The 25,845-nt window shown below is 47.8% G+C and overlaps 1 protein-coding gene across 4 annotated transcripts; it reads right to left on the bottom strand.

Moving 5' to 3' along the window:
• Nucleotides 1-288: 288 nt before the first annotated feature.
• On the bottom strand, nt 289-9,417 carry CHST12 (carbohydrate sulfotransferase 12). Of its 4 annotated transcripts, XM_065684527.1 has the most exons (4): nt 2,682-2,763; nt 2,453-2,587; nt 2,174-2,346; nt 289-2,077 (listed from the first exon to the last, which is right to left on the bottom strand). In XM_065684527.1, exon 4 carries the CDS (start codon nt 1,980-1,982, stop codon nt 735-737), a length of 1,248 nt encoding a protein of 415 aa, XP_065540599.1. In that variant the 5' UTR covers nt 1,983-2,077; nt 2,174-2,346; nt 2,453-2,587; nt 2,682-2,763; the 3' UTR covers nt 289-734. The 4 variants fall into 4 exon arrangements, with proteins under 4 accessions (XP_065540599.1, XP_065540601.1, XP_065540600.1 ...); XM_065684529.1 differs by lacking the exons at nt 2,174-2,346; nt 2,453-2,587; nt 2,682-2,763 and adding an exon at nt 9,224-9,417; XM_065684528.1 differs by lacking the exons at nt 2,174-2,346; nt 2,453-2,587; nt 2,682-2,763 and adding an exon at nt 7,431-7,499.
• Between the last annotated feature and the right edge of the window lie 16,428 nt (nt 9,418-25,845).

Here is a 25,845-nt window from a genome sequence, read left to right as displayed (position 1 = left end):
CACATCCTGAATCACCCCACAGGCCTTGGCATTATCGCTCCCAACTGCCATTTCCTTCCTGTGACCCTGGTGCTCTCAGCACACGTCAATGGAACACTGGTATCCATCCAGGACTGTTTGGCAAACGTGTCAAGACCCAATGTGTCTTGAGCCCAGCTCAGAGCAACCACCAGAAGCGTAGCTGGTGACGACACCACCACCAAACCCAGCTCCCAAAGAGATCCGAGTGCTCCACAAACCTTACACCTCTGAACAGCAGCCCTGAGACAACACACAGAAGCAGGAGCATCATTTCTTGGGTTTTTCTTTTACTGTTTTTTTTCCTTTATTCCTTCCCTTCCTTTGCCACGACACACACTTTGTATTAAATATCTTAAATATATTAATTTTTAAAAAGTATTAATAAAAAGCTACTTGAAGGACACAGCTGGCAGAGTGACCGAGGGCAGCAACCCATTGCAAAACACGGGGGCATTTAAAAATCACAAACCAAATTCAAACCCAAACCAAAATGGCATTTGTTTGGTTTTTTGCATGTGCACAGCTGGCTGGAATACCCTGGTCTCTGGCATTATTGCAAAAACGGAAGGGGAAGCAGTAGAAAAAATATAGATTCCATTGTACCAACCTGTATGGGGAAAGGAGTTAAGAGCAAAAATGAGGAGGCTTTAAACATTTTTGGTATTTCAGATGTTCCCTCACATACCACCCACCACCCCCCCCCAAAATCACTTTCAGTCTTTAAGCAAGTTTTCTGGTTTGGGGTAGCCAAAGAGTACAAAATCTGCTTCATAAAGCTTGTAGAGCTGCTGCCTCCAAGCCAGAGGGATTTTGGCAAACCAGTTATCTTCCCAGCTGCTGGCAGTCCTGTTCCGGTAGCTGGGGGGGAAGCGAAGCAGCCTGTCCACTTTGAGGAGCTGCAATAGATAAGCAGCATCCTCATCCAGAGTCTCCAGCTTGCCGATGAAATCATAGTCTATCTGGCACGGATGGCACAGACGGTAAACCTGCCTCCAGTGCTCATTGAAAGGGGCCATCTTCTCTGTCCTGGGATCCAGTAAGTACTGGATGAAGTCAGAAAAGGAGACTTTGAGGCCTGCCCCGAAGGCCTCGCTAACGGAGGCAGGAAGGTTAGTATGGTTGGAGTACAGCTTTAGCATGGGGATGGCAAAACGCCGGTAGAATTCCTCATTCTCCAACTCAAATTTGCTGCGAAAGGCAGAGATGAGGCGGACGAAAGGGTCCCGTACAAAGAGGAACTTGGTGTACTTCTTTAGCTTGATCTTCATGAGGTGCCGGGAGAACTTCCCATAGCGCCGCCAGAATTTGTTGAACGTCAAGTGGGTGCTGGTGTTGTGGACATGCTCCCGGGGGATATCCAGAGGGTTCCGGTATGGGATACCCTGGTCTAGCAGGCTCTCACTTAGCACAATCATCACCCGCTTCCAGTTGGTGCAGGCCACCTTGGGGACATAACAGTAGATAATGCCATGGCGGTCATCCACGATCAGGTGGTTGAGCTCGTAGTTTGGGATGTCATCAAAGGAGCGCTCCTTGGTGGGGAAGGTGAAGCTGGAATTGGCACAAAACTCCTTCAACGTTCTCTGCCTCTCTATCTGCACTTGCTCTTGGTCCAAGCTATTCCTATCATTGTGTGTAGACCAGTCATAGCCCCGCACGTTCTCCTCCAAATTACTTGCCACAGGCCTGCTGGAGCCCTGGACAAGTAGCTGCTCTGTCTTTCTTGGGGTAGAGCTATTCTGTTTCAGGCTCGAACTAAGCAGCTTTGCCAAAAATTCATCCACATCTGGCAAGGCTTCCCAGTCTTCACCTGCTGTGATACCAGGGGAATGAGGCCTGGAGAAGGATGTATGCAGGTAGAAGTGAGCTGTTCCCACGTTGTCCCAGTACACAATGATCAGAAGGATCATGAAGATAGAGACCAGCACCACAGAGAGACGGAGGAGCCGTGCTTTGGTCATCCTGACACTTAGTGTAATAGCTGGCTTTCACCTGGATTCACCTCCAGCTTGCAGAGTGAGGCTTGGGACCCAGCATGGTGCTGCAGATCAAGTCCCTAAAAAGGTACCAGAAAGAAAAGTTAATTGAATCCTTCATTACTCCGGTTTGGAGATAATGACCTTGCACAATTAACACCTGTCACTGAGCTCACCATCCATTCCTGCAGGGGATGAGGTACCCACAGAGAGACCCTGTGGAGAAGAGCAAACTGGCCAAAAGGAGACATAAAGTGCTGCAGTTTCACCAGTTTCCATAGCAGTGATGGGGGCTTTATCAACCTCAAGCTTCTGGAGACGTGTGATTTCAAGACAAACTCTGTTTTCACTTTAAAAAGTAAACAAAACATAAAGATATCAGGCCTAGAGTTTACAGAGGGAAGCTGGAGAGCATTAAGAGATACAACTACATACAGATACGCATAGCCAGCTACCTTTCAGACCTCCCTCGGGTCTCTTTTAAATGTATCTAGCACAGACCAGGAAGAAAGAGGGCTCCACCCATGATTTTCGCTTGTGGTATCGCACTGTGGTCTCACCTCCCCATGAAGATGCTCTGCACCACTGTACTGAAAACAAAGACCTTAATTGAGTTACAAATACATAGCTGAAGATGTTGCTCTAGTGGCTAAAGCAAGCCCCTGTTGAGAGAACATCACTGACCTGAACTCACCATCTTATCTGAGTGAAGGCACCCAGCACATCACCTCCATAACCTTCCTTAGTAGTTACTTATTTTGTCAAAAACAGAGATTATAGAGTTTTCCTACAAAAAAACAACCCCAAAGGGACACGGTCCCTATAAGAGCCATGTATCAATAAAAGAATTATTAGTTTTAACTGAATTATTTTCCAGATTAAGGATGCTCTGGTAAATCTTCCTCCATGTCTGGATTCTGTCAGTGAGGGCCTCTTCCTGGTTTAGTGTAATTCCTATTTCTATCACACTCATCCCTAACAACTCTTCTCCCCCAAAGACAGGCAAGAAACAGCTGTTAGAAGGGCAGCACGGATCTTTTCCGGAGGGTGAAACAGGTTTGGGGCGTTTTTACTTCAAAAAGTCCCATCTTTTTATTACTACCTGTTTCCCTGCTGACTCCCAGCCCCTCTCCACCAGCAAGTTCCTCAAGGGAGATCCATCTCCCAACCCTGCTGCGTGTTTTCTGGTCCAAGGCTCTGCAAAGCCCAGCTGGCAAGCTAGCCATGCTCTCTCCCCAAGTGATCAAGGAGCCAGTGCCTACAGCCTTGTAGGCTGTAGAAGAACAACAAATTAAAGGGGAGAACAATGTATTAAAGCGAGGAGCAGCTATCTGATATTTTGAGAGGCTTGCTGTTCTACAGGCTCTCTGTGCAAAGTTTATCATAAAAGACAAGCAGAAAGTAGTCACTCCTATCTCCTCTTCTCCAAACACAGTCCAGTCCCTAATGAAAAAGATAGAACAGCATCTACAGATAGAAAAGAGCTGCCCTTTCTGCAAACATCCCCATTTTTTCCAATGACTTCAGAACAAACCCTGCAAAAACCGTCTCTGAAAACAAAGCCACTCCAGGACAAGCTGCCCTGAAAAGCTTTTGAAAATGTAGATTGGGTGTCCCTTCCTCCTGAAACACAAAGGTTGTTCCCCAATCAAGGTTCACACACAACCCTTCTAACAGGGCCCCAACCCTACCCTAGGCAAGGATTCAAAGAACCGGAGTCCAAATATGCGAAAGTGCTGAGCTCCGTCATTCCCAAGGGGAATATGCTCAGCACCTCTGAAGCTCCCAGCAGCCTTGCATTTAATGACTTGTCTACAGAGCATCTGCATGGCTGTGCTTATGCCTCAGGGATGCCGAATTTTAACAAAGTCCTGGTTTTAAATACTAGACCAAAAGCATGAGACAAGAATTTACTAACAAACAGGAACAATACCAGATACAGTCACATATCAAAGTATTACCTCAGCTTACAACAAAAGACATGAAACTGGAGGTTGGGGGTTTTTTCCATCCTGGTGTATTTATTTACACTTTAGAAATAGGGAGAGCCAGAAATTCAGTGGAGCTGTAGCCTAACACGTCTTTGCACTGTGACATCAAACACGGCATCTCCTGGAGCCAGGCTCTTATTCTACATGTGAAGAGGAACTGGAGCACCTGCAGACATAACACTGCACTTTGTGGAGCAAGAAGCAGGTATTGTTCAGCAGTAATTACCTATGTTTAGCTAGTCAGGATTGTGGATGGAGCAGATGTAAGAAGCAGCACCCGAAGATAAGAGCACAGAGTTAAAGAAGAGGCAAATTATATATGTGCGTCAGCACTTCTGGCCAAAGATCTTGGTCCAACAGCAGAAGATAATGGAGTGACACTGCCAAGCCTACTGCTTTGGCACACTTATGGGTCTGTGTTTTGCCTGAATCTGTTCTTGCTTTTGAGCTGGTTAGCTGCTCAGGGCAGGGACTGCTTCCTATTCTGGATGAATAGGGTGCCCACTGCGCACATAATCCCTAGCACACTGTGCTTCCAATGCTGCTTGAGACCACTGGGCTGGCTGGAATGCAGCAAGCCCAGAAAGCTGCATGGAGCATCCTTTGCTGCCATCCCTGTACCCAGCAGCTTCGGACAGCGCAGCACTTCTGCAAAGTTGTCCCACCCCAGCACGGACAGATCACCCTCTCAGCAGCAGTGACAGAGCAAATGAGACACTGTGTGTGGCATATGCATTCCTCGAGCAAACAGAAGGGGGGCTCTTTGTCAAAGCCACCACCATAAAGTGGCTTTACCGAGTACACCCCAAGGGCTCGAGCCTGCTTTCCAGGACACAGCATGCAGGCCTGCCAGAGCGTTTGGCTTTTCCAAGACACACAGCAGCAGCATAGAATCGAAATGACTCCACTTCTATTAACTCTGTCAGTGCCAGAGCCCTGGAAAAGAGCAGTAACACAGCTTAATTGCTCCTCATGAGAAAAATGCTGCAGAACACAGAGTTACTCTATTGACTACGATACATCCTCTTCCTGAGCACTTCATAAAAGACGCCAGACTGAAAGCACAAATTATAGGTCTCTGTGCACATCAGAAGGAACGCGCCTCCATCCTCCCCTTGCCAGAATCAAAAGGAAAAGCCTCCAGGAGGAGCCAAGAATTTACATTCAAGTTTAACCCAAAGTCACCAGCCAACAAGAACGTGCACCAGGATCCACACAAAGCTGCTTCTGTGACACGACGCTGGCAAACAGGGAAACGGACCAAGTGCTATAATAATCCTACAGAGTCCCCCAGCAACCATCCCATGATCATCTCCAACCTGAACCTTGCTTGGGCGTGAAACAAGGACTCATCTCCCCATCCTGGCCATGAGAAAGACACTGAGGTCTGAGGTCAGAGGCCCATCCTCTCCTATCACAAGCTGCCATGTCAAATAACCACCTCTCATTTCAAACCAGAACGGGGAGGAAGGGGGATGTGTCCTCAGCGTTTTTATTGCAAAAGCTATTGCAGATGCAGCTCCTCAGGGATTTGGAAACCTTATTTGCACTTCACAGACCGATTACAACTGTTTGTTCTCAGGGCAAACAGCAACTTCAGTAATTACGGTCTCCTTCTTCCTCTCTTGCCTTTTTGCAATGACTACATTCTCCCACAGTCTCTCTCTGCAGAAGAGAGCAACTCCAGGCTACTTACAGGACAGTAAGGCCTATAGAAGATAAAGGAGCTTACATGCAGGTATGGTACCAGAGACAGGGGACAGTGACCCCTCTTTATGAACTGCAATGGTTTTGAAGGGACTGTGCCTTCGAAGGCTTGCACGCAGATTCCATCTCTTCTTGCTTTGGGTTTGCCCAAGCTTGTCCCTTTCCCACTGCTCTTAACTGCCCGCAGGGAAGCACAAGGCACAGGTCGGGCACTCAGCACCACCTCACTTCCTCCAGCGCCCACTCATTCTGCCGTGATAAGGGACTTCAGGTAGCTTGCTTGGACTTTGCCTGCTTCTCAAGACAGTAAGAGGTGGAATGAGTACTTTTAAAGACATACAAAAACCCCAGTCAAATCATTTCCCTTGGGAATGCAGGCTCCCTTTAGGTACGTACATCCATTAGCAATCACTCAATCCATGCAGCCTTCTTTACCCATATATTATGCTACACACCTGCCACCAGTTACACTTAGGGAATAAGGAGGCTCTAGAGAAGTGGAAGCAATTTAACCTGTTCCAGGTGCAGGAAAAGAAGCTCCCACCACCAAAGCAGAAGTACCAACAACCAGAAATGAATTTCATGCACTTGCCATCACTCCATCTTGCTGCCCCCCCAGCCTTCCAAAAACCTAACACCCTTTGCACAGCAGGAATGTTTTAACCCATGTAAAAACGTCAGCAGTTACATCAATACGAATACACTGTGTAAGCAGAAAATAGGGCTTGCATTGCATGTTCTACCCCAACTTAGCACATGTATGCTAGAGACCAGCAAAGAATATCCTAATCTACGTAGCTATCCCAGCGCCTTCGCTCCCATCGCTGCCACAAAGCCTGGTTTGTACAGGCTTGGCACCACCGGATGCCTCGTCTTCAACACCCATAGCTCCCTTAATAACCATATTTCTAAGACTTCCCAAAGGAAAGTCCCCAAACGCAGCATGTCCTGTTTGTTCGTTGCCTTTGTCGCAAGCTTCATGCACACCCATTGCTCCTGACCTTACCAACATAAGGAGGGTCGCAGCAAGCCTCAGCGCTGAGAGCCTGAGTCAACAAGACCCCAGCACATTTGCTACATGACAACACGAGCCAGAAATCAGACCCTGCCACTCACACCGCCTGCATCTGCCTTACAAACACTCGATTTAAGCATCACTTCCTGCAGTGCGAAGTTTTCTGCCTGAAGTTCAGGCAGGATTAATCACGTTAACGGTTATCTCCGTGAAGCGAGGCTAAAAACCACGCTCCACCGTCAATAGGAAAGCTCCGCCGAGGAGGCTGCTTCCTGGGCTCGCTTCTGGGGGCGCTGGGACCGCAGAACGCTCCCGAGTCCAGGAGCAACACAGACCGCAGATCAACACGGGGCAGCTGCACAAGCGGCTGCTCCCAGCCTCGGGCCCAGCACCGGCGGCAGCGCAGGGAAAGCCGGCGATGGGTGGCTCGGCGACGAGGAGCTGCCCGCAGACCCAACCACCTCCCGCCGCCGCCGCCGCCGAGCCCTCAGCACGGGCAGCGCCGCCCGGCCCGGCACACGGCGCCCCGGTCCCGCCGCGGCTCTCCCTTTACCTGGCACGCCGGAGGGACGCGCGGAGGGACGCGGCTGCCGCTCATAACCGGAGCGGCCCCGGGGCGGCACCCGCGGCCGGGACCGCCTCACCCGCGCCTCCGCCGCCCAACCCAACCCAACCCCTCCCCTCGGGCCCCGGTCCGGGCCGCGCCCGCCCCGCGCTCACCTCCCGCCCGGCAGCGCAGCCTGCCCCGGCCCCTCTCCGCCCCGGCCCCTCTCTGCCCCGGCCCGCCGCTACCCGGGCGCCGCCTCTCGCGAGACGCCGGGCACGGGGGGTCCCCGCGGGGCCGCGGCGCAGGCGCTGCTCCGCCCGGCGGCGGGAGGCCCCGGCCCGCCCTGACCCGGCGCCTCCCCGCGGCGCTGGAGGCAGCGGGGGCTCGGGGCTGTGAGGAGGCCCCGAAGGTCCGGCCGGGAGCGGAGGGGCCGCTCCGGTGCCGCTCCGGTGCCGGCGGGCAGCAGCGGCCCCCGGCGCGTTCCCGCAGCGAGGCCGGAACCCCTGTGGAGAACCAGGGGCAGCAAGAGGTGAATCACAGCATAGGGGCCTTCAGAGGGGATCCGGTCCAACCCCCTGCCACAGCAAAAGAGTGCATGAGGGTTTGGTTTCCTTGCACACTGAGAGGCTCAGGGGCTGCATCGATAGAATCCTGCTCCACTGCCTGCGCTGTCCCAGAGACAGGATGAGGAAGAGCCAGTCATGGGTGGTGCGGCCACAGCCCTTGTCCTGAGGTGGACACAGCATCCCAAGACCCGATGTCGCTGTGTGCTATAGCTCGTGGTTAGGTGGAGCCAGGTCCAAGCTGTCTTGTGGAAGAAACCCCAGCCTTTGCGTTCTAGCACAGCAGTATATGAAAACCAAAGTGTAGATTAGGCCAGGTTGGATGAAGCCTTGTGTGGGATGGTTTAGTGTGAGGTGTCCCTGCCCATGGCAGGGGGGTTGGAACTGGATGATCTTGAGGTCCTTTCCAACCCTAACTATTCTATGATAACTGTATACAGCAAGGCTAGAACACGAAGCTGGAAAAACCCAGTTTAAGCTCCCTTTTAATCAGTTGTGATCAAGAAGAATCAAAGCAAAAAGCCATTAGCCCAGCGCTGAGGATGAGTGTGGTCCCGCTTGGTGCAGTACATGGGCTGCAGCCCATCTGCAGCAGTTATCAAAGCTACAAATGATTATGCACAGATTCTACCTCCGACATCTCAATCCCCAACGTCTACATTTGTTAACAGGCCTAAAATGTATGTTCTGCAAACAGGGAGATTAGCACAGCCCCTGGCTCTGTGCTCTTCACAACAGTCATGGCAAATGACCAAACTCTTCATCACACAACTTCCCCTTCAGAGATACAGCCTCAAACCAATGCGTTTGGCTCAGATGTCCCACTCTTTGTATGAAACAACTCTGCACAGTTTTGATGATGATTCAGCCCAAAGGTATGTAGCAGAGATGTATCTGCTTGGAAAACTCCCGTTTTCCCTCATTTCTGGTCCTTCAGTGTTTGCAGGTCATGTGGGGTCCTGTAAATACAAGCCTGGCTCAAGCCCTGCTGGCACAGGTTTGTTTTACACACAGTCTGTGCTTATTTTATCTGTGTGTTGAGTTTTCGTGTCTTTGTTTATCGGAAAGAGTCAGCCCCGAGGGACAAGCGTTCCTGATCTTCTACTTCCCATCACACCTCTTCCTGCTGCTGTTTGCTAAGGAAAATCTGCCGCTTGCTACACGTGTGTTGCACCCCCACTTCAGGACTTTATGGAGTTTATAATTGCAAGTAATCTTAAGATTCCTCATCCCTGGAGAGAACTATCCCTCATCTTCCCACCAGCAAAGCAAGAGGTAGAGAGGAATGGGGAGTGTGCACAGTGTCACACAGCAAGTCAGAAAGAGTATAAAGGAGACTTCATTGCAAGTGCTGCAGCTGTAGGAAAGGTTCTCCATCCATTTGAGAAAACACACAAACCTACCTGAAATAGTCACCTTCAGCAGACCTAGGAGGGAAGCCACTCCTGTTTGGGGCATGGAGTCACTGCTTATTCAGTGCAGCGACCAGAAGGGCTTCATTCAACAGCATATTTGAAAAGCAGGGGAAATGGTGTTAAAAAGCCCCTTATGGAGGAGGCTGCTGGTTGGAGATGTTTGTTCCAAAAGAAAAACACGTTCCCGTGGTTTACGTCCAGGCTAGCTCTTATCAGGGTCTTCACCTATCACCATGCTGCTTCTCCCGGCTGCAGTCACATCTGAAATGCTCTGTCGATAGAAAAGAGCTTAGAGCAATCTCTGGCTGCTCTCACAGCCAAACATCTGCTCACCCAAACAGCATTCCAGGCGTGTTGCACCTCCCAGCTTCACAGCAACACACAGGGGCAGCGGGGAAGAATGGAGAGAGCTATTTCTCAGGCATTTACATTTGGTTTTAATAGTCAGGGAGCCTTCTGGATTCATGGGTGGCATCCACACTTTTGCCCTGGGAAAAAAGGCGGCTTGGGCTCCATGCTGACATCTTCTGGGGGGCAAACACTGCTGAGAAATTGAGGGCTTCCTCTTCTTTTAGACTGTTAACACTCTACTTGTCTTCAAGTGAAGCTAACAACTAAAGCACACAATACAGAGGAAAGTCTTGCAGTGGGGATATGGGAAAAGTAATCTACAACATAGAGGTCCCTCTCCCCCCTTTGAACCATCCCTCTGCTTTTCAGCATCACAACACAGAAGCTAAAATACATTTTAAGGCGCACTGCCCTGCATCTGCTTCCCCAACTCCCAGCAGTCTTGGAATGGCAATCCATGGGGCCACAGAGAATCCTGCTCCGCTGGTGACTCCTGTTTAATTTTCCTCTGGCTCCTCAAGCAGGAGACTGGCTGCTGCTTTTGCCGACTGCTGGCACCATCTGCAGGCCCTGCAAGTGAGGGAAGATGAAGCACTCGGGTGAGTTTCTCACTCTTCAATTCCAGTCTTATTGCCAGTCAAAGTGGGGACGAGACAGATTGCCACGGGATGTGGAGGGGTGAGTTTGGCAAGGGCCCTAGGATCTGCACATCGGTGCCTGAAGAAAATCCCATGGCAACACGTTCAGGGGAAGTAGTATGTTGTCACATGGCTCATTCAGATTAAATGATGTGCTTCACATACGGATTATACCAGGGTTATGTACACCTCTGAAAATGTTATTTTCTCTTCCTAAGAAGTTATTTTTGGCTAAGAGGGAGATGGAGTGTAACTCATTCTGCAACATTGCCCATGTCATCTGTTGCATAAAACAACAATAACAACAACAAAAAAGGCTTAAAACTTGGCTATAAACCCCCCACCCATGTGTCTGCTTTCCCAGCTGGACTGTTCGTGTTGCATTTAACAGCTCTTTAGGTTCAGATTGCAACAGAATGAGTGCTGAAGAATATAGTAGTCCTCCTGAGCCAGCCAGCCTGGTATTTCTTATACTCACCTGACTTGGTTCTATAGGACCCATCCTTTGACATGATCTGCATTGCTCTGGTGGATGGTACTTGTAAGAACATTGTCTTTTGGCAGCATCTCTGGTGGAGTCCCCTCTATAAAAGGCAGGGAGAGCTTCATTATGAGTAGTGGGAGCAGAGCACAGTTTAAAACACTTATGCATGCATAAGTTACAGCATTGTAAGTAAAATTCCAGACATTTTATATATGTGTATATGTATATATGCAAACACACATGTAAAAAAGTAATGAAAACTAATTGGGGTAAGTACCCCTTGCCAGAATGGGGAAGGATTCTGGCTACATTTCAATAGGATTTGGGTATCCACTTCCCCTAAACTCATCCCGGCCTTGTGTGTCTGCACAAAGCAGAGCAACTGAAGGCAACAGATGGTCAGTGCAACCTGTCACATCTTGGTCTCCTTGGTGAGGCCTGGTTTAGATGTGAAACTGGCTGAATGATGAGGACTGAGAGCAGCAACTTGTTGTATGTGAACCCAGCTGAATGCTAACTCTCTCCCTTCATTACAGAGGCATAGTTGAGGCAGCGCTCTACAAAGGATATGCTTCCTTACCCATCAAAAGCTACTCAGTCCATATTAAAACAAGATCAGATTACTAATAGTTCTAAATGTTCAGCTTTACTTGACATACTGTCATATGAGAATCCATCCTTCCCAACAGAGCTGATGCAGGATGTCACTGAGGTCTTTAGCCCCTACCTGAATGATGGCTGATAGGAACATTGCCGTCTGTGGCAATGAATATGCTACACACAGCTTTTGGCTAATGGAAGAGTCTAGCTTGGGACGAGTGGTTCTCAAAAGCTATGTCTGTTCTGGGGCTTGAGGAAGTCCAATGCTTAGCTTTTGAGGTCTGAAAGACATGGAGCTGAGTTAACATCAGTGATGTCTCTCACCTCTGTCTGTTGCCATGTTGTACTGAAAAGATTTCTTTCTTTGCTGTTTAGGCAGGAGGTAAAGGGCATTATAGAGAATAAAGATATTTAACTTATTTCCTCCTGCAGTTTGTACTGTGTTTCTCACTGTATACAAAAGCTATCCCAGTTCCACTGGGTCAATGCCTTCTGGTCGACCTGTTCCCTTTAGAAAGAAACACAAAGGACCTACCCTATGGAAGTTTGATATCCCCTCAGGGAATATCCTTCATGGTACCAGATAGACCCTTTCTGATCTCATTTTTATTAGGATCCAGATGCTGCCTTACATCAAGAGTAGGGCTGTTGTGGGACTGCAGGAAGAGCGAAGAGTGAGATCCTCAGCAGATTTTTCTCACTGTAAAGCCCCTCCTCTAGCCCAGGCTCTCAGCCTGTGGTCACAAAAACACTCTTGATACCTCTTGTGCTTTTCCACAGTTCAGCCAGCTGCTCTTTGCTCCCCGCCTGTGGAAGGGCACCCAGAGTAGTTTAATCTCTCATATAACAACAGGGCAAGCATTAAGTTTATTATTCAATGTGAAATCCAACTCCTTGCTCTATTCATTCTAGGCAATCATAATAAACAGGAGATGCTGCAGCTTGTACTCCCTGCTGAGGACTGGCAATTTCCTGGCAGCCACTTACTGTCTCAAAACACACACAAGTTTTCCAAAACTGAGGAGCCAGCAGATCTTTCCTTTATTGCAGGGAAGACCTGAAGACCTCAGTAACAACTGTGCCATCAGCAAGCGGATGGCTCCGTATGACAGTCTCCTTCAGCAGTCACTTGGAGAGTTGCATGTTTGGCCATCTAACCTTTGCTTTTCTGTTTGCCAGCAAGCAAGTTGTCTCTCTCAAATCAAAGGGGAGGAGAGCAGAGCACCAGAGACAAGATGTTCACAAAACAAAGTTCTATACAGCTCCTGATTGGCACCAGGACCCAGCCAGGCTTTGGGTGTGTGTGAATCTACAGCCATGGCAAGATCAAGAAACAATGTGGGTTCTCCAGCACAAAGGCCTGCTCTGCCTTACTTTGAACATGCAGGACATCACTGAATGTACAGAAGCAGCCGGTTTAGTGTCTCCTCCTCCAGCTCAGAGAGGTGCTGGTGGTGTAAACCTCCCCAGTGTCTCTGGCACAGAAATATTGTGGGCTGGAACGGAGGTGGGGAGGAAAGGTTAAAGACCACTCCTAGAGAAGCAGCTGAGAACTGTGGAGTCATGACGTCCAAGACAAGGTTTTCTGTGTGGGTTGTTCTCCCGTTTGCCATCAGAGAACAAAGCTTGGAGATAACGACAGAGCAGGAGCAAAGGTGCTGCTGTACCTCCCATCAGCATCTGCTGATGCTGAGTAATTTCTTCACAGAGCAGCGTATGCTGCTGCAGTTGCTGGATCACAAAATCCTTCTGGCACAATAGGTTCTCCTTGTCCAGTGTATTTGCCTGCAGCTCTGTGTTGCCAGGTTCATGGGCTTTGGTGAGGAGCCTTAGCACTTCCTGCTGATCCTCACTGGTGATTTGTCTGGGGAAAAACTCCTCCATCTGGGAAGCTTTTTCGTTGGTGTTTGCCATGTGCTGCTCCAGCTCCGTCTGAAAAAGACAGGGGTTTGTCAAGACAGCTTCTTGGGATAACGAAGGCATCTGAGCAGTTCTCTGCTGTGTCTTTCACACTGAGAATAAAGTAACATCTACAGAAAGTATTTTGCTTATTCTAGTAGCAGCCACCATGTTTCAGTCATGGCAGATATATCCAGATGCACAGTCCTTGCCTGGAGGAACTCACAAACATTAACATTAGTTACCAAAACAACCAGTGAGTGACAAACCCTCAAAACATTCCTGAAAGGGGAAATGGGAAGAATCAGTTCTCTTACAGGTGCACAAGCCCAGTGGGTGTTTTTTCCTCATTCTGAAACACACAGGGACAGAGGCAGGATGCAGACATCAGTGTTCCCATGCTGCTTCCTTCAGCGGCCCAAGGTATTTAGGAGTCCAGCTGCAATGCAGGTGCCACACTGCTTTTGTGGTGCTAGCCCAAAGCCACAAGAACCTCTCTGTTAATGCTGCTGCCCTAAATACCCACTGGGCAGAGGCCAGGCTTGCCACCATAAGGGCACCTTCACCTCCAGACCTTCAGGGAGAGAGTCTTGTGCTGTTCTGCTAGCAGCAGGTTCATCTCTTCTCTTGCTACTCTGACTTCATGAAGTTCAGATGAACCTAGGGTATCCATTTCCCTTGTCTTCTTCCTCTGTGTTTTCATCTTCCTGCTCCTTGGCTGCCTAATCATGCTTGCATGCACCCTGAGCCTTCACCTGCTCCCAGCTGCCAGCTAAAAAAGAAAGGAACTCCTGGGACATGGTGACATAACTAATGATGCATGCATAGCCCTTCCATTGTATCTGTCCAACTTCTTCTTGTGTGACAGTGGCAGAACTGATTAGTCCAGGCTGCTCTGAAGCTGGACAAACCCATACAGAAGAATGCAATTACCCTTCCTCTGTTTGGAAGTCAATAAAACAGGCCTCGTGTGTGACATTTCCATGGCCAGAACAGTGCTTTTCCCTACCTTATCACAAGTTGTTGGCTGTTCACATGTGCTTGTTGAATATCTTGGTGTTCCAAAGACCTTTTTAACTACAAATGACCCAAATCCTAAGGGACTATAAAATTTACAGAGGCATTAGGTGGGTGATTAATGAGAAGGAGCTGAAACCTACTTCTAGTTTAACCAGAAGAAAGGGTAGTGGTGCATGCTGACATGAAGCCATGCATCTGGATAGAAACTACTTCACAAACACAGAGTGACTAGACCATCGGAGGACCAACAATCCCAGTCTGCTGCCATCCAGTTTTTCCATTAAATCCAACACAGATCCAGAATAAGGGCCAAATAGAGGACAAATCTACCATTTACACTTTTAGTCTTGATCTTAAACTTGATGCTAGAGGTAGCTGGTTGCCTTGTGGAGCTACATCAGGCAATAGCAGTAAAGCAATGTGTGCAGGCTACAGTCTCCTCACAAGCACCAGGAGGGATTAGGGATGTGTTTCTCAATAGCAGAAATTACTTGTTGTAAATATAGCACCTTAATCTAAGGCTCAGAGCAGCATGGACTTAATCTACCTTAAATCCCTGGGTGCCTTTTGCAGACCACCACCCTCCCAAGTTTTTCCTCGCCATGGAGGTAAATCTCAAGCCTACTCTTGGTCTCATTTTAGCTGGGTGGACCATGGGATATTGGCATTTCTTACAGTGATTTTGGAGGTCCATGTAAAGTGTACCAAAAGCTCAGGGGATCCTCACTCTGTGATTGTTTGGAGGTGTCAACAGGTATCAGCGTGCAGCAGTGTGGTGTTCTCCAGCTCCATCAGGCTCTGCTTCATCTCCGTTTGCTCTATGAAAGCCCTGATGAGCTGCTCCTACAAGGGGCTCATTGCTTGGCCGTGGTGAGCCTCGCAGCCTTGCTGCCTCTCTGCTGCAGGAGAAGACATTTCTGACCTGACATTAGCCTCCATAAACTTCTGCCAAGTCCCCACAAACCTACTCCTGGACCAAACCACTCAGTCCGTGTGTTACAAGACATTAGTTTGTAGGACTCTGCTTCATTCTGTGGCCCCTGGAAGTTAATCATGTGCTTAGGAAATCTGATATATCTTTATGATTGTATTATTAGCAATAATAGGCTACTGCTTTTGTGAGTATTAAGAGGATACCGCACTGCAGGCACATCTCTTCCACCTTTCCACCCACCAAAAAGGTACTAGTTTTCTGTGCTTGTTATAGAAACAGCCTTGGGTATGGGTAGCAGAGGCCTGTTACACCTCATGTCTTGTCTCTCAGAGAACTTGCCTATGTTTATTTCATTCCTTGCCAGATTCACTGACAAAAGGAACAATCCCCAGGGCAGAACAATCAGTGTTTTAAAAGCTTCACCATGCTCCCTCCCTATTTATTTCCTTAATTAAGTGTGACGAGCCATCCAACAGAGCTCCTGGACCTGACACAGGCTACAAACTCAGCCACTTCTCTGAGTCAGGACTGCTCCCAGCAAATGCCACCACTCGATGTCAGAGCTCTTTTCAAGGGCAGGTTTGTGGGATTTAACATCATTTTGGTGCTGCGGAAGATGCTGACAAGGTTGAATGTGTTGTCCAGTCAAACAGTACATCAGAGAGAGGGTCACACAGAAAAACAGCTTCAGCTCCCTGTCTGCTTCCACTGCCCATCAGACTCTGTTCTCCACTCTGCACTGCTGAAAGGGCTTCTCCAGCGACATCTCCATGGAGGCCCACCAAGCACCACTACAGCCTGTTCACACAGCTCCTTTCCCCTCTCTTCCCTCCAGATTCTCCATAACTGTTCCTACTCCTGACTCCACCTTGCAGATCCCTGAGGTTGGAGCTGAATTCACTCTTCTCCTGCTTTCCACCCCTCACTTTTAGATGCTTGATCTCCCTGTGGAGGTCTGTGACGATGCTGGTGTATTGGTTGACTTTCAGCAGGTAACATTTTACCTGGTGAGCCAGAGCACATGAGCATTTGTCCCATGGTCTGTTATTGGTGCAATAGCTGCAAACAAAGCTGGTGCCTTCAGCTGGAGTGGTGCTGAATCCTATGACAGGGAAGAGTTTTCCCTCATGAGTGGGGAAACTGTAAATTAGGGGTTTTCCCTAATTACTGGAAATTTCCAAAAGGTAACAGAGAAAAGCCAATGCTCCTGTGCCCACAGGGAAAACAGATCCACAAGGAGTGAAAACCCAGTTGTAGGTCATTGTTCATCTTTGTTCACCCCACAAGCCTCTCTCTCTTACTCCTCCTTTCTGCAGCCCCTCTGTTTCTCTTCCGTGCTCAGCATCCCCACTGGGACATTCCCCATACATTGTCCTCCCAGTAGTCATCTTCCGACCATCATTCCTTATGTTCTGCACCCAGATCCACTTCAGGCACCTCACCTTCAGCCTTTCCATTATTCAGCTCCCTTGTTTTAAACCTCACATTCCTCTTCTCATCCATGACCCATACAATTTGCTTTCCACAGTCCCTTTTGTTTGTGTTCTTCTGTCACCCACACTGAGCCCCTACATCCTGCACTGCCCCTTCTGAAGTTTCTTCTCCCTTCATCCACTACTTTTCTTTCTGCTTTAAAAGCTTTTAGTCTCTAATCCCTCCTCCTTGTGAGCTGTTCTCTCATTTACCTGTGTCTGGATGCTCTTTGTTCGATAGGCATAGATCAAGGTCATTCCAGATTCTTCAAAGGAGATACTGGCCAGGCTGATGTGTGCAATCATAACTGTCCTGCTGTTGCCCCCTAATGAGTCCTAGAAGATGTGAGGTGATGTGGCAAGTACAGACGCAACAGGGACTTGCTGCTCGGTGGCTGTGTATCCTTGTGATTCATCGAGATTCTGGTGGAGAATCCCAATTAGGAGTGAAGGAAGTGCTGGTAAAAGACCATTCATTAAGGTCCTCTCTCCATCAACAGCAAGATCAATAAGTAATTAACTGTCTACAAAAGAAGAATGTTTGTAATTGCCACAAACGTGCTGGCAGCTTCTCAGCCCTGCTCACAACAGAAGCCGGCCTTGTTCTCCATCCCTTCTCCTCCTCTAGCAAACACATCCGTCATGCAGTGGTAACTCAGCTTCGAGGCTTGAGGCAAGGTTCATAAATGAGGTTGTAAACTATCCATACAAGAACCAGTGTTGCAAAGAGCGTGTCTGCAGCCTAAGGAAGAGACAACTGATGACAGCACATAGTCACGCTCAGTCCTTCTTCCTCCTGCTCCAACAGCATCCAAATTTATTGCCCAGTTTCAGCTAAATCTCATAGAAAGGATGAAAGGTTCAAAGACAGCGAGTCAATTTAAACAGGAAAAAAATCACTGGTCACCTGTGAGCTTAGAGACATACAACCCAAATCTATAGGATGTCCTTAATCCTTACCTATAGGATGTCCTACCTGGAGGTGATGCCTCTGATCCAGCCTCTACAGAGCAGGTGTAATGGGAGGTGGAGAGCCTGAGTCTGCCCACTGAAACGCAGGATCAACTCAACCCTCTTTGCAGATCTAAGGACCCAGTGCAATTCTCACCCTAACCCCTCATTTCTTGCCCTACAGACCCTTGTCAAAAGCCCCTCTCCAGGTTTCTTGTCGCCCCTTTTAGGCACTGGGAGCTGCTCTAAGGTCTCCCTGGAGCCTTCTCTTCTCCAGGCTGAACAAGCCTAGCTCTCTCAACCTGTCTCCATAGTCTGCCAGTCCTCTCACCTTCAGCACTGTCACCTTCTAAGTGGGTGATGTGCGGCCCCTGGGATGAGCAGTTATAGTCACTTGCCAAAAGCATTCATCTAAGCAGGGGAAAGCAATTCTATTGCTAAGCCTTTTGGTTAAAAGAAGGGAAGGATGTTACCTGGGTTGTTCTGTGATCAAAAACTGTGTTAAATAGCAATGTTTTTCTCAGGATCTGTTAGTTTGCAAGATGTCCTCTGGATCTTCACTTGGACCCACCAGGACCACCCTCTGTTTTGAGATACAGTCAGAAGAAGAACTGTTATGTCTGGCTTTGGTTAACAGCCTGGCGCTACCACCATCACATCTCTTGGCCAGAGGAACCTTGCATTAGAGCTTTGTGTGGAACACACACATACACACACAATTCTGAGGCCAACAGGGTGATTTTGCAACCACAACTTCTGTAATTTGGAGAACCAGTTGCTGCTGCAAAATGCTTTGAAGGTCTGTTGTGCAGCAAAACAGTCACTGGCATTGGGTAATAGCGGTGGTTGCAGAGATGTGACACCCAACCAACCCCTATGCCAACAGGAGGGGACAGGACCTCTTACCTCAATTTTCAGCCAACATTCAGACAGAGGAGGCATTCAAGAAAATATTTTAAGTCCCTCAGGATCAAAAGTGTCCAAAGTCATCTTCCAGAGCCTTTGCTACACAAGGACTGACAGAAATATCTGCATTGCTCATGGCCAGATTCCATTCCTGGCTTTTATTAAGAAAAAAACTAAGGTGGGAGAGGCATTGCAGCAGGTTACAGAACTGGTTCTGATTCTTTGCAGTCCCTTAGGATCTATTTTAGTACATAATTGTCACAGTATGTAATTACTGTGGAGAATGGTATTCTTTCTCTATTGAAATGGCTCAGAAGGAGGTGCTCAAGCCTCAAGGGAAGGGACAGAGAACCCTGTACCTCCTACTCCCAGAGCAGATTTCACTCTCTCAGCTACACAGCTCATTAGATAAGCAATTAGAGCATGGCTCAACCATCACTTGACCTACAGGATAACTGCACTGGTGTTCCAGGGATGGCAGAGAGGCGAGTACCTAGGACTAGGAACAGCCATGGGTGTTCAGGAATGTTAAGACCTGGGTTTCTCTTTTGCATTTCCTGCTAAACTCCAAGTCTCTTAAATGAGGATCTCCTTAAAACCTGAAGCAACACAAGAACAAACTCCAAAGGGAATTCTTGGCTTTAGCTTCAGCAGAGGCATTTGCTTGCAAAAGACGGGCTGACACGTAATCATGTGCACATGCGAGTGTGACAGCCAAGTGCAGAGCTTGGAGAATGAGGTCAGCATGTTTCCTTTAGAGATTTGCTCTAAAACACTTTCAGGCTCCTTTTCCTGAGTTCTTATAACGTCCAAATTTAGCTTGCAGTGTATCCATGGATCCAAAAGAGTCCTTCTCTTCCCGTCTGGGGCTAACACCTTGTCTAAGGTGCAATGGTCTACAAGTACACATCTTCTGCTATTGCATGGAAGCGTTAAAATGCAACAAGACACTAACAGAGTCAGTTTGAGTTAGGATTAATAAGCAGATAGAAGCTGTTCTAAATGAGTTTGGCTGGGAGTAAAAATAGCAGGAAACATGGATACAAATCATAATACGCCAAGAAATCCAAGTGCTTCAGCTGCTCAGTCAATTAATCTGCTTTCGTAATTACACTTATTTGCATTATTAAGAGAAACACATTCTCATAGATAGAAGTTACTCAGACTAACGTAATGCATGTTCTCTTCCCAGCTTTCCATTAGAGAAAATAGATCCCAGGGCAGATGATGCAAGTCTGAATAAGTGGCATAAAAATAAAGCTGATATCCTTGTGAGGTTAATGGCTGCCTTAAAACAAAGAAAAGGGGGGGAGAAGGGGGGAATGTTTCACCAGTAAGGTGCTGAACACAGATTGCATTTGTGAGATAATCCATAAAGAAAAGAGATTCATGCTCTCTTTGCTTCTGAGGGCTGCGATCATTTGACTGTTGTGTGGAGACAAGATGTATTACAGAATTAGTGTGCATTCAGATAGGGTTCAGGGGAAGAGCAGCTGAAGCATGATAGAAAATAATGGGATTTGCACTGGAAAAGAAGACAAATAACAAAGGCACAATAAAAATGTGTAAATAAATGTAGTAATATGGGAAGCTAAGTAGGGACCTTCCTGCAATCCCTGCCTCTTAAAAAGAGGAGCAAGAGGTGAAAGATGCAGAACTGGAGGAAAGAAGTACCCTTTGCACAGGAAGCTGCATCCAGCTGTGTCCCAGTCAGGACAGGAGTTCTGCAGGGTCTGAAAGCAAGTGTTTGCATGTGAATGAGGAGAGCCAGAGCCTCATGGTGGCCTGGCTGGTACCAGGCAGAGTCCCCTGTCCCCATCACAGGGACTCTCCAGCCCAATGCCCAGCACAACACACAGCTCACCTGGCAACAAGGGGAGCTGCCTCCTCCTCTTCTGCTTTGTTGATGGGATGGATGCAAAGAGCCACCTGCGCACACACACACACACACACACACACGTGTGGTTTGTCTGTGCTGAGGATGCCAAGACTTATCTGCAGCAGGTCTCAGCACCAGCAATAGCTACAGCTTCTCACTGCATCTCTTCCACTGATTCATCTTAAAATCATGGAATTAGGCTGGAAAAGACCTTTAAGCTCATCAAATCCAACCATTACTCCAGTACTGCCAAATCCACCACTAAACCATGTCACTAAGGGCCTCATCTACATGATTTATCAACACATCCAGGGACGGTGACTCCAGCACTGCCCTGGGCAGCCTGTTCCAATGCCTGAGCACCATTTTGGTGAAGAAATGTTTCCCAAGATCCAGCCTAAACCTCCCCCGGTGCAGCTTGAGGCCATTAGTTACTTGGGAAAAGAGACCGACACTCATCACACTACAACCTCCAGTCAAGCAGCTGTAGAGAGCGGTCCCCCCTGAGCCTTCTCTTCTCCAGATTAAACAACCCCAGCTCCCTCAGCCGTTCCTCATCAGGTTTGTGCTCCAGGCTTAGAGAGTTTAAGGAAGTTTATGGAGTCCAAACCAGTTAATTCTCCCAGGATTTGCACTTTTATCTGGACAAATCCTTCCTCCCTCTGCCCGTTTCCATCTCTAACGCAGCAAGACTCCATTGACAGAGACGGCAGCAGAATGAACTCGGCTGTATCATTGCTGCTGCCAGCAGGAACCTTCAGGGGTCTGGGACTGTGCTACCAACAGCCACAGAGCTAAGCATGCTTATAGATTCCCCCAGTGTTCCCAAAACACTGATTAAAGTTACCCATGACAAAGAAAGGGAATTGCATTTCACTAAGTACCCATTCTGTTTAAGCCCAGGTAGCGCTATTATGAGCCTGTTCAACCAGATCAGAGCAAGTTGGCCCTGATCTGTGCAGGTCCTGCGGGGTTCCTTGGAAACTGGAATTCATCTAAGGACCAGAGTGATTATAAAGCTGCAATTAAGTGCCAGTGCCTCGTGCCACAACTCAATCAGTCAGAAACACAGTGCCCCGCTTTGAAACACGGACAACTTGACACGAAGAATTAAAACACAGTGTCTATTTGTCAGCATTAACAAGAACAGATGTATTTCTGTCCAGTCTGTTTAGTCTATAAGTGAAACAATAGAGAAAATGCCACATCAGGGATCAGCTATGGGGTTGATTGTGCCCCTGAAGCTGGGGTCTTGACTCACTTTGCAGATGTGGATGAGCTGCATAATCCCGAAGCTGTATGCCTGGTGAAGGGTCTATTCAAAATCCCACCTAAAAGCTGTCCTTGGGGTCTAAGCTAATAACAGAGATTGGAAAAAATTCTATTTTCACCTTTCCATGGCTGTTTTTCCCCTTCATAAAATACAGCAGCATCCCCTTAGCAGCTCCTGACAGGAGAGTTGATGCTGATGGAACACTGCATAATGCACAGAAATGATGCCCCATCAGGAGGGTGTGCAATTATTGAAAGAGACTTGTTCTACAGCCCCACCAGGCGCAAGCAACCGGTTTCTATAGGAACCAGATTTATTTTCACAATAACAAGCTCCATGCCAATTTAACAAGGGTTTCACAAACAGCTCCCAGTCCCAAGCACTGCAAGCAGAGCTTTTTCAGCAGTTCCATCAACAGTGAAGGAACATTTCCTCACTGTGAACATTCCTGAGTACATGGAGAGCTCCTTGGCTTTGGGTAGCTTTTAATAGACCCAGGAATGTAACAAATAGCTTCGCTTCATCATCTCCCTAAACACAGCTGAGTGACACTCGTATGAGCATCTCATTCCCATGGGCTGAACTCATCTCTTAGAAGCATTTAAAGATATCATCTTGCACAGCATAATCCCCGAATCCTTCAGAAGGAGCAGGGATAGCTTCCCTGCCCATGGCAGGGGGGTTGGAACTGGGTGATCTTAAGGTCCTTTCCAGCCCTAACTATTCTATGATCCTATGGTTCTAAGTCTCCCTTAGAGAGCGAGAGCCTTACCCTCCATAACAACCCAGTTCGTCACTGTATTGGGAACCCCAGCCACTGAGGGTATGAAAACAAACCCAAATAAGCAGCATGTGGAGACAGGTCACATCAAGTACGAAGGCTTTTCCTTGCATTAGAGAGGAATGCAAGGCATTCTAGGTATTATTGACTTTATTTTAAAGCAATTCCACTTTGAGCAGAGGTTTCTGAATCTGCCCCAGTCATGTTTCGGTGCATTGAGTTTAATGGAGAGCTTGGGAAAAGGATTACATTTTCAAAGCACTCCTCTGATCAACAAAGACGCTGAGGTCCTGCAGCAGTGGTAAGGACTCTAATCCCAGCTGCTCATGAGCACATCCCTCAGATCCCACAGATGCACACACTGAAAATCACTGTCTGAAGAGAACTAACCACCCCAACTGCAAGGTTACCCCATTCACCTCCACCACTATATGTTTCCCCTCTGCAGGATACTTATACCCAACTTCTGCTTTAAATCATGCAGAGTTTTGCACAGAGAGAGCAAATCTGGGCTTTTTCCCCCACCTGTGACTGGGCTGCAGGAAGCAGCATGCCACCACTGCGTGGTGAAAGAGGTCAGGATAAGCAAAATGACCCAATTGCAAGCCCAAATCCTTTATGTGCAAGTCCACCTTCATGCCACAGCCTTCACTTTCTGCCCTCTAGGATGCCAGATTCATAGAATCCCAGACTGGTTTGGGTTGGAAGGGACCTTTAAAGCTGTCGTGGTTTAAACCCAACCACAAACCTCGTCCACTCACTCCCCCCCTTCTTGCCCTCCCCCTGCTCCTGGAGGGACGGAGAGGAGAATCGAAAAGAATGCAACTCCCACGGGTTGAGATAAGAACAGTTTAGTAACTAAGGTATAACACAAATCACTGCTGCTACCACCAATAATAATAGTGCTAAAGGAAATAACAAGAGGAAAGAATACAACACCTCAACACCAGCCGACCAATAACTCGCCCCACTCCCCCCAGCCGAGCACCAACCGATACCTCGTCCAACCCTGTAGTCCCTCTACCCCTTCCGGGTCACTCCAAGTTACATCCTCGGGCATGACGTGCTATGGTATGGAATACCTCTTTGGTCAGTTTGGGTCAGGTGTCCTGTCTCTGCTTCCTCCCGGCCTCCCCTCCTCCCTGGCAGAGCATGAGGCTCAGAAAGTCCTTGGCCACACCAAACATTCGAGCAGCAACTGAAAACATGGGCGTTATCACCACTGTTCCAAGGCCAAAAGATCAAAACACAGCACTGTACTAGCTCCTAAGAAGGAGAAAACTGACTGCTGCAGCTCAAACCAGGACAAAAGCTCATCCAGTTCCAACCCTCTGCCATGCACAGGGACACCTTCCACTAGACCAGGTTGCTCCAAGCCCCGTCCAACCTGGCCTTGAACACTGCCAGGGATGGGGCAGCCACAGCTTCTCTGGGCACCCTGTGCCAGTGCCTCAGCCCCCTCATAGGGAAGGATTTCTTCCTTATCTCTCATCTAAATCTCCCCTCTGTCAGTTTAAAACCATTGCCCCTTGTCCTGCCCCTACAGGCCCTTGGTTAAATGCCCCTCTCCAGATTTTTCTGTCTGCCCCTTTAGGTATTGGAAGACTGTGAGTCTCCCTGAAGCCTTCTCCAGGCTGAACAAGCCCAGCTCTCTCAGCCTGTCTCCATAGCAGAGGTGCTCCAGCCCTCGGAGCATCTTTGCGGCAGCTCCACATCCTTTAGGATCAAACACACAACACAACCAGGCACAGGGGCCCACAGCTCCACCAAAAGCTGAGCAACAAGCACCCTGGCCTCTCCAGTTCTGCACGAGAAGTGACAACCACCACCAAGAGCACAAGAAACAGTTTGCTCCCTCCCTGAGCCAAGTGTAAGCTTCCACTGTATTGTCACCTCTCACAGAGCAGCATTTCCTGGCTCCTACATTCAGGGAGGCAATCATTCGTATTGTCAGTCCATTCTTTACAACCTATTAAAACAAAACACAACAAGATCACTTTTTATCTTCATCATTTATTGACAGTAAACAAGTCAAAGCTCATAAAAGTGACAGCAAGGCTTTATTAAAAAACATTAGAATTTAAGGAGTTAAAACTTTGTATAGCAAGTGAACAGAACTTGCTCTGCGAAGTCTGCACGAAGGACTGGAGGTGGTTATAAAAGGCCATGAGAATGTTTATTACAAATTCAAATAGACTGTGAAAGTGAAGACTAGCCCAGGATTATAGGAACTGTTCCAGTTAATCTTGCTATTTAAGAACAAGCATTTAAAATACTTCAGACAATACTTTTAACACAGTGACATCCTATCCCACTTAATGCTTGTTTCCCTCCCTCCCCTTGCCCGAATTCTTGACCCTTAAAGGCATTCAATGGAAGTACAACTGCTGCTGGTAGCCTTTCCTCTGCTTATACATCTCCCTATACAGTACCTACAAACCCACATCTGTTCTGACCATCCTTCAGAGCCCTTGTAGGGGCCACAAGCTGGAATCCAGAGGCACTGAGTACTCGAAGCTACACACAGCAACACAGATTCAATCCAGTCAGACCCCTCCTCCTCCACTCTACAAGTCCTGGTGTTATTCTGAGATATACCAGATAAGACTGCTTTACCAAATACATACCCATAAAGCACTTTCAGTAGCACACGATTTCCAAAAAGCATTTGAAGTAGGGAACATTACAGAAAACACACAGTAATTGAAGGGAGCAGAGTCAGAAACACCAGTGTTACAGATGAGAAGAGACATTTACCCCTGGTCAGGACAACACTTGTCAACTTCCATAGCTCCTACAGCAGCTTCAAAGCACCTTGGAACTCAATTCACTTAACATTGGCATTATATAGCTTTACTTTGAAAATGGCCAGGAATAAACCACATCAGCCCATTAAAATTTCATTGCATGAAGACAGGACAAAAAAAACCTTTTAACTCCATCGTAACTAACTTACGAAAATGGTGAGAAATCAGCTCGTTAGAGCTAAAGGGTAATTAAAACGATTCCTGCTCTAGAAGTTCAAGTCCTTACTGGAGAACTTTGAAGTGCCCGGAGTTCTTCTGCACTGTTTTACAAGGAAGGAAGTATTCTTCTCCCGTTGAGAGATGAGCTTAGTAAATACTGTAGAAAAAGCTTTAATCATCTATAGTATCTGTATATATGGATGATGAATGGACACATTTCAACAAATGAGAATGGAAGCTAATACAGACTTCTGCAAACAAACCCACCCACTGGTTTAAGAGTGAACCACTGAAATTAAGCCAATACCATCACTATGGAATAATCATTTTGAAGAGTCTTCCTGCTGATGAGAACATGGGAGTTAATAGAGGGGTTTGCAGATCTGCTGTCACAGCATGTTCACCTAAGGACAAAGAAGAGTGAGTACTCGACACATTACTGTCCCCTTGGCTGCC

Source organism: Lathamus discolor, chromosome 6 (genome assembly GCF_037157495.1).
Source record: "Lathamus discolor isolate bLatDis1 chromosome 6, bLatDis1.hap1, whole genome shotgun sequence".
NCBI classification, from domain to species: domain Eukaryota; kingdom Metazoa; phylum Chordata; class Aves; order Psittaciformes; family Psittacidae; genus Lathamus; species Lathamus discolor.
Note: the sequence above shows the minus strand (reverse complement) of the source record. Positions and strands in the feature narration are given on the sequence as shown.

Excerpts from the sequence above, each read along its gene's own strand:
- CHST12 (XM_065684529.1), bottom strand. The coding sequence starts at position 1,982 with ATGACCAAAGCACGGCTCCTCCGTCTCTCTGTGGTGCTGGTCTCTATC.